This window comes from Cornus florida, unplaced genomic scaffold (genome assembly GCF_030987335.1).
Source record: "Cornus florida cultivar Cherokee Brave unplaced genomic scaffold, ASM3098733v1 CherokeeBrave_3.0.0_Hap2_Chr05, whole genome shotgun sequence".
Taxonomy (NCBI): Eukaryota; Viridiplantae; Streptophyta; class Magnoliopsida; order Cornales; family Cornaceae; genus Cornus; species Cornus florida.
Window position 1 is genome coordinate 78,236,712 of NW_026775575.1, and position 9,056 is coordinate 78,245,767.

At 35.0% G+C, this 9,056-nt stretch overlaps 1 protein-coding gene across 1 annotated transcript; it reads left to right on the forward strand.

Annotated features, from left to right (window-relative positions):
- The first annotated feature begins 1,970 nt into the window (after positions 1-1,970).
- LOC132306989 (proteasome subunit beta type-4-like) lies at positions 1,971-8,353 on the forward strand. The gene is made up of 7 exons (XM_059804624.1): positions 1,971-2,159; positions 2,260-2,327; positions 2,618-2,694; positions 6,010-6,139; positions 6,316-6,475; positions 6,574-6,759; positions 8,058-8,353. Exons 1-7 carry the CDS (start codon positions 2,154-2,156, stop codon positions 8,169-8,171), a joined length of 741 nt encoding a protein of 246 aa, XP_059660607.1. The 5' UTR covers positions 1,971-2,153; the 3' UTR covers positions 8,172-8,353.
- The last annotated feature ends 703 nt before the right edge of the window (positions 8,354-9,056 follow it).

Below are 9,056 nucleotides of genomic sequence, written 5' to 3' on the forward strand. Positions count from 1 at the left end.
ACTTCTGCGACCTTCTTCTTCAACGCCTGCCGCTTCCCACCCGTTCTATTTAGTTTTAGACCGTTCCCAAGGGTCCTAACTATGTCCGGTATAATCCCCATGGAGTGTTTACAATAGTTGAAATCAAAAACAAAACTACAAGTTCCACAGACAAATCATGCTTAGGAAAAACAACTACTGTAATGAACTTTCAAAACCCATCACCGAATTTATTCAAGGCAAAGATAAGGTTAAATTGACATATAAAAACATGCTTAATTCAATTATTGATCCATTAAAACCCTAGAGTATGGCTAGGTGCACAGAACACAGGCCAACGGGAAGGAGGAAGAAAAGAACTTGCCTGAAGTTTTGGACTCAAAACTTGTCGCCGTCTTCCCAATGTCCGGTAACCACTGCAACACTGTCTAGCCTCCTAATACCTCTGCCCTTCCCTTCTCCTAGGTCCAACCTTGAAATCCCCGTCGAATCCCACACCAAACAAAAACTGTTCTCTCAAAACCTCACTCTGTATCTCTCTGTTTTTATGTTACGCGAGTAGAGTTTTTTTTTCCAATCCTTAATACCAAGAAGCATGTATATATATAGGCGTACAAATCCCAAACCCTAATCCTTGTTTAATAGAGACAGAGCCCTCCTTGGCCCATAAACCGACCTATGATATATACATTGCCGGCTATAATTGAAACCCTAATATAACTATATGTGTCCCATACAGTCCCGTGAAAACCAAATTAAACAAAACAAATAAATTTACCACTTAAATAATTAACTATAATTAAATAAATTAAATCAAAACAATTAACTCAAATAAATATTAAAACACTTAAACAATTAAATAATCAAATTAATTCAACTAATCACACATAATCAAATAAAATGCAATTAACTACTAAATTAAAATCCCCAGGATATCCTTTTTAAAATTAGGGGTATTACAAAAACTATGTCAATTTTTAACATAATATTGTTAAAAAATTAAATAGATTATGTTTGTATTTTTTATTTTTTTTTAAAACAACCAGATGTGTCTTTAGGAAAATGAAAATACCTTGAGTTTGTTTTAATTAAATTATTATATTGGAAATTAATAAAACCTAAGATGAAAAAATATTTTAAATAAAATATAAAATTTCTTAAATTTATACTAAGGGGCATTTTTGTCATCATAACAACACTTTAATTGTGCATAATTTTAAGAATTTTATTTTTTTAAAAAATAAAACCTATAATAAATTTAATTTTAAAGAAAAACTAAATTTTCTTAAATTTATATTTTTCGGAAATTAAAAAGAAAATAAAATCTAAATTGAAAATCATTTTAAAGAAAATCGAAATTTTATTTAATTTTTATCAACGGTGTTTTGTGAAAAAAAAATTGATAGTCCTACGTAGAGATGGCAAATTTCCCATCTCCGCCGGAGCCCTGCCCCGCCGCCCCCTTTATAGCAGGGATATGGATCCTTTTAGCTAAACAGTGATGGAGATGGGGCAAATTATGAATCCCCACCAGGGTCGGGGGCGGGGATGGGGTAAATCCGCCCCGCCCTGATTAAGTGTGAAATTACTAATATACCTTTATATATGATAATTTATTACTAAATTAAATTTAGTATATATATATAAATAAGAAAAAATGTGTTTGTTTTTAATAAAAAAAATTATGGGTGCGGGGGCGGGTATGGGATGGTGGCGAAATTTTAAACGGGAATGAGGATTGAAAAATTCATTGGGGACGGGGGATAGGGAATGGAATTCCCGCCCCGTTGCCATCCCTAGTCCTTCGGGTGTTCTCCAATGTGAAATTTTTAGAATAAGGTTTTGTGCAAAAAGAAGTAGCATTAAATACTGTAATTAAAATAAAATAGAAATTAGAATAATATAGTTAAGAACAAAAAAAAAAAATGAAAAAAAGAAAAAGGCCAAACTTCACTTGTACTTTCCTTTCCTCATGTTTCCTTTCCTTTCCTTCCCCGCTCTCCATTCTTTGCAACACCCAGGTTGAAAATAACAATAAATCATAGAAAATTGTTTTCTTGAGAGAAGGGAAACCAAGTTCATTACTATTTATATAGGCGCCAACACCAGAGTACCTGTTCGCAACCTGGTTTCGCTCTGCTTTTCTCAAAAGGTTCCCAAATCGACGATTCATAATGAACGTAAGTTTCAATCCGTAAATCGGTGGTCTCTTTTCTTCATGTTTCTATCAAATCAAAAGATCCGTTTATTCACACATGTTTGTTTCTAATCTCTATGCAGTTAATCGACTCTACGCAAGCTAACAGCACTTTACTGGGTTCTGAAACAGCAGCATCAGAGAGAACACTGTTCGTACTCTCTCTATATATGTATATTTGTATGTTCATCTATCAAGGGATTAGAGATCTATATGAAGTTCGAAAATTAGGGTTACAGTGACTGTGCAACATAGGTTTTGGCCCTAATTGGGGCAAATTGGAGGTGAGGGTTTTGGGGAGGTGAGGGTTTGAGCTCCATGGTGGGCATTAGGGGTTGGGTGGGTGTGTGTGAATATATACGCACATCAATCACGGAAGAAATTTACTATTTTTCGGGGTTTTGTTTGTGAAATCATAATTTGGGTAGAGTATTGATGCAGGTATCCGTACGTGACCGGTACATCTGTGATAGGCATCAAATACAAAGATGGCATTCTCATGGTTGCTGACATGGGAGGTAGCTGCTTAAACTCTCCATACTCGAGTTGGCATGATATATATTTAATTTTTTTTTTTTCTATCAAATTTAATTAATTAATTTGTTTTGTTTTTTATTTTGATAATGTGATATTAATATTATACTTGCTTGGATGGGAAGTTTTTTCTTAAGAATTTCATTTTGTTAATTGGATGCATATCTTTGATTCCTCACTCATAATATAATGTCTTGCATTGTGGGTCAAGATGCCTTTCGGCTCTCATAGCAATTTACCCATTTGTGATGTAAACTTCTAAATGTTCATAATTTGTGTATAAGCCTTTAGTAGGCATTGGGTTTTTTGGGTTTTTGTAATCACTTGCACATATATATATATATATATATATTATATTCTGATCTCAATAACGTGCGTGTGATGGGGGTCATGGCATGACATTGCTTCATGTTTGTTGCACTCTATTATTTATTTTTCTTTTCTATATTTTCTGAATGCCCTTATTACATATAAAATTGTAGAACGACAATTTTGGTCTTCACGTTGTGGTTGAATATGTAGTTATCATATCCAATCCCGAATTATATAATTTAGCAAGCAAAAGTTTAGAACTAGAAAAACTTATAGATGATGCCCTCTGGAAATAGCTGCCTTCCAGTTCAAATGGTTTAAATATTGATGATTTTGCAACTGCATCATGGATTTAATTCCTTGGATGACCATGTTTTGGTAGCTACTAACTTGATCTCTAGGATTTTCTTACCACTTCATGGGCAACTTAAGTCGATCACCCCATTGCATGCTTCTACCATATCACTATAGAATAGCTGCTGTTTACTTGCATTGTTGAAAAAAGATTTTTGCCAGTGTAAAGCTGTAAAATTCTTCAAACGGCCAGAGGTTCTTGGTAGGATGGTTTACATTACAGAGTAGCACATAACTGTGGGTTTTTGTTGTTACTATTGATGTTCATGGATTTATCTTGATCCTAAAAATTCGAGTTTTAAGTGTGTGCTTTGTGAATAATAATAGAAACTTTTGGGTTTACAAAAAATGCCCCCGTGCTATGTCACAAAGTTTTTAATGGCTGAACTGTTGAAGTATAAAATATGAATGATAAGAAACTCGTATTTTATACTTTGATCACCAGAAAAGGAAAAAAATGAAAACTTGTGCGCTTTGGATTTGCAATAATACTTTTGGACTCTCCTCGTGTGTTTGACAAAGCATAAAATATGAGTTATTTTTGCTAAAAAAGAGGTTTCATTAACAAAGGGGTCAAAACATGAATAATGGGAACTTTTAAATTTTTTTTTTTTCCTAGTTGGTACTCACACACATTGCCTCCACTGAGGTTCGCACCCCTGACCTCCCTTTGGGAAGTAGGAGCCTGATACCGCTTGGCCACAGGCCTATTGGTAACTTTTTAATTTACAAAACAAAATTATATCATGTTATAATTTTTAGTTCCACTTTCCATTAGCTTGGGAGGTATCTCTCCGCCTACTAAAGTGAAGCTTGAGGGTTTTAAGTAGTGTGACACCTACCGTGTTAGAAAAGAAAAATATTGCTCTTATATTATATGATCATACATTTAAATATATATATGTATGTACAAATTTTTGTCTGAGTTCTGGTCTTGTCCACGTCTTACTTTTGTAGCAATTGCTGTTGCCAAGTTCGTATTTTGGCAAAATATGCTTCATAGATTGATTGTATCTGTATGCATATCTACAGAATCTGAGATTTTAATTTTTAACTCCATATTTTGAATTTGAAATGACATGTTGTCTAGGCTGTATTATTATTCATTTCTCCCCACCCCCCCCACCCCCACCCGCGGGCGCGGCGCAAAACCCAATTCAAGATGCAAAGATTCCAATTTTTCATTCATCCATTTTTCTTGAGAGACAGAAGTAGCATAAATTCTAGCCAGGTGTGTTTTGATGAAGGAAATTCTATGTTTTTGATCTTTCAACTCCACCTTGTGGCTCATATGGGCACTTCTTTTTCTTTTTTCTTTTTTCTCAAAGCTTCTACCATATGCACTCAACATTGTAATTCAGTGGTACTTTAGTTATTCAAATACGTGATATGATATTACAGCTTCCTACTATTTTATTGGTTGAAAGCTCTGAGTCAAGACAAGATAAAGGATGATAAATGATAAGGTTGTGGATAATAACAGTTTTATGTCTTGGTTTACTTTGCTTTTCCATAATTTTTAATATAGTAACATAAGCTGTCCCTTTGCTTCTTCTTCTTCCTTCTTTCTTTTTTGTTGTAGTTGTTGTGAATGTAGTTCCTTACTTCCTTTTAGTTTGGTAAATAGTAACACCACTTCAAGAGATTTTGTCCCACTCCACTGGTTCTTGTACAAATTTCATAGCAGTGAGAATAGGTGCCTGTAAATTATTTATTATTTCCTAGAATTGCCAGCTTAATGAAAGTCATAACTTATAAAGTTATGGTGTATTTACTGCATATACCATTGCAATCATTTGGTTAGAATAAGTTTTGGATTTGTGGTCTGAAGTCCACTGCCTAGTTGGTTTGTTGGGTTCGGTCTGATTCATCTGGCATCTTAATTACACACATGTCAATTAATATCCTTGTCCTTCCAATGCATGCATATGAGACAATTTCTCCCTCCCCCCCTCTCTCTCTCACTTTTCTTTCTTTCTTTCTTTCTTTCTTTTTTTTTAGTTATTTATTTATTTATTTATTTATTTTTTTGGGACTTCACACATATTCAATATTAGTTGGTCATTTATCTTACCAATCAAATTGTGCAGGTTTATATTTTTATACAAAATACATTTTATAGGGAAGCTTTTGTTTTCTTATTAAGTTATTTGAAAGACATATTTGGCAGATTTTATTTATTTTGTTGCTCATCTTATCATTTTCTCCATGAGTAGCTTCGGAATGTATACTGAAGGAACTATAAGAACTTAGAAGCAATTGTAGGAGAATTTATCCACTGAAATCTGTGGAGACTGGAGAGCGGTGCTCATGCTATGCGTCCAATGCTTGAAGGGGCTTTGATAAAGGCATCAGTAGTTCTTGTGGGTGCACTAGTGCCTGGAGATGGCTGGGACTTAATAATTTCAATTTTTATTGAAAATCAAAACTAATAATTTCATTGTTATTAAGGCAGATTTCAATTCCTTTTACTTCAAAGCAGGGACTAAATTTTCTAATGCCACATTCTGCTTGTAATATTACGAACGAACCACATTTTCCAATACCTTGAGATGCTTCTGATTCGTATGCATTGTTATCATGACAAAGTTATTTTTTTTTTGCATGTCATGTGATTAATACTTCTTTCACAGGTTCCTATGGGTCAACCCTGCGTTATAAGAGTGTGGAGCGAGTGAAGCCTGTTGGGAAACATTCCCTTATTGGTGCAAGTGGAGAAATTAGTGATTTTCAGGAGATTTTACGTTACCTTGATGAGCTTATGTAAGTATTTGGTCTTTTGGAATGGCTCTACTAAACATATACTGAATTGGCCATACTGTCCTTTCTTCATGTCATTATTTTTTGTTTCAATTATTATTTTGGGATGGTAGTGATTCCAAGTGTTTCTTTGAGTTCTGCCTAAGTGGCTCTTGGTCCTGACTGCTTCATATCTGCAGCTTGTATGATAATATGTGGGATGATGGGAACTCATTGGGGCCTAAAGAGGTGCACAGCTACTTAACTCAGGTGATGTACAATCGTCGCAACAAGTTCAACCCACTGTGGAATTCACTTGTACTTGGTGGAGTTAAAAATGGACAGAAGTATCTTGGAACGGTAATCCTTGGTTAATCCATTATCCTGATGCTTAGTGCTAAAGTATCTCAAGTTCGGAAATTTGGCTCATTTATATTGATAATTATGAATTTATCCAGGTTAGTATGATCGGTGTACATTTTGAGGACAATCATGTTGCAACTGGATTTGGAAATCACCTTGCACGGCCAATTCTCCGTGATGAATGGAATGAGAACCTGAGTTTTGAGGATGGTGTCCGATTACTGGAGAAATGCATGCGTGTACTTCTGTATCGTGATAGGTCTGCTGTTAACAAGATTCAGGTGTGGTTCTTTCACTATTAACTCACCGGGTGGCTCTTGGAATATATATGTACCCTATAGCATTTTATAATTTGGGCAAGTATATTCTTGACTTGTAATTATGGGTTTTCTATGAGTTGTTCTTAACTGAAAAGAAAATTAGATTGAACTACTAGTCCACTGAGGTTTTTGAACATCCGAAGCTGTAACATGTAGGCTGTTTCAAGTTCTCTCTCTCTCTATATATATATTCTGAAAATTCAAAATAGTTTATCATGTGAAATAGTTTAGTATATTGTTTTTGTTTAATTTTTTAAATTTCACTGCCTTATTGAATATTTGAGGAAGCTGAAATTTAAAAGTATTTTTATTTTTTCCCTCTTTATTAGGTTTCTACAATATTTTGATTTATATGCCGATATTTTCTATATCATTATATTCTTTAATCTAACTTTGAGATATCCTCATATATTCATGAAAAAATTGAGAAAATTTTGTGAATTTTTTTCTCAGCCATGTCTACTTCCCTCCTCCCTGTAGTCCAGATTCCGTATTTTTGCATCCCTATTTTTTGTTGATGCAATTGGTATAATTCTAATTTTAGTACAGGAGTGAATTGGGTCAAAGCTCTAAAAGCCTTAACGTGAAGCATGGGTTCTTAGGTGCTGCAACTGGGATTGTGGCAATTATCATATTGGTGCAAGACCTGCAATGATATATGCCCTACTTAAGGAGATTGACATTAAATACCACGAGCTTATTAATTTAACCAGACCATCTACTTAAGGAGATTGACATTACATAACATGAGCTTATTAATTTAACCAGACCATCTAATTGCTTTCTTTGCCTTCTGTGTCTTAGAAAATTATTTCATGAGATCTAATAATACTGAAAAAAGATTGTTCCACAATTGTATCATTTGATTGGATGTCTCTCAAGTTCCTGATGTGTATTATGCAGCATCAAGTCGTTGAGTAATCTTTTTTGATGCGTCTGATGTGATTTACATATACAAGATAGGAAGTGCTTGAGGAGTTTATGTCCTTGTTATATTTTGTTCTCAGAAAGTAGTTGGCTTTCTAATGCCTTAATTATTCGGTTGTGTGTCATATTAGAGTGAAATATGGTGCCCTGTGGTGGAAAATAAGAAAAGGCCCCTTATAGATGAACCATGTCAAGGATTGTTTTTCATCTTAAAAAAACAATTGCTTGTGTTGAACTGCTGAAATTTGTCTCTATGTCTATTAGTGGAGAAAATGGTTGGATGTGGCACTTTAATAGCTTTTTTTTAATGCATTAATATTTGGAAAATGCAGATAGCAAAAATCACAGAAGAGGGTGCAACAAGTTTTCCGCCCTACGCATTGAAGACTTTCTGGAATTTCTCGGCTTTTCAGAATCCAACTGTGGGTGCTGAAGGATCATGGTAGCCAGTTACTCGCCAAGTAGTGCCCAAAATGCATTTCGGATTTAAGAACAAAATACATGAGGCAGCCTGCTTTCGTCTATGTTAAATTATGCAACTTTGTGTTTTTATTAGAACTCCGGAGGAAATATCAACTTGATCTGTATGTTTCAATCTCTGCTCTTATGAAGTTTTTCTTTGGAACCAGTCTGGTGGCATTCAATTGAAACTGATCACAAACTTAGACCTCTCCATTTTTTTCCTTTAACAAAAAAGTTGAATTTTATTAGCTTCTCCCTGGTATTGTGATCGGTAAGAGAGGCATCCCAGTGCTCGAGTCTCCCGCCATTGTGGGGATATGGGAGGATGTACCCAACTAACCTTAAATTAAGTGTGTTTATCGGTGACAGTCATACATTTTGTGATGTAGTTGTGTTGCATTGTGATAGAAGTGTAGTTGTGTTGCATTGTGATGTAGATGCATTGCACCAATGCACAGAATCTCCTAAGGGAACATTGTGATGTAGATGCATTGCACCAATGCACAGAATCTCCTAACACAGTAGGGGATCCGGGTTCCCATAGACACAGTAGGGGATCCGGTTCCTATAGACAGGAGGATCCGGGTTCCTATAAACAAAGTAGGGGATCCGGTTCCTATAGACAGAGGAGGGGATTCGGGTTCCATAGATTAGCACTCTTGAGGGACCTGGATTAGCTTCCTATAGACAGGAGAGGGGATTCGGGTTCCCATGGATTAGCGCTCTTGAGGGACCTGAATTAGCGCCACATCCTGTATCATTCCAGGCACTAATAATAAATTGGGAGTGTAACATGCTATATCAAAATGCAATAATAATGTTGACACTTGTACAACACATTTACATCAAAGATAGATACAATACTCATG

Coding starts and splice junctions, on each gene's coding strand:
- LOC132306989 (XM_059804624.1), top strand. Junction 6,476..6,573: donor GACAGAAGTATCTTGGAACG/GTAATCCTTGGT, acceptor GAATTTATCCAG/GTTAGTATGATCGGTGTACA. Junction 6,760..8,057: donor CTGCTGTTAACAAGATTCAG/GTGTGGTTCTTT, acceptor TGGAAAATGCAG/ATAGCAAAAATCACAGAAGA.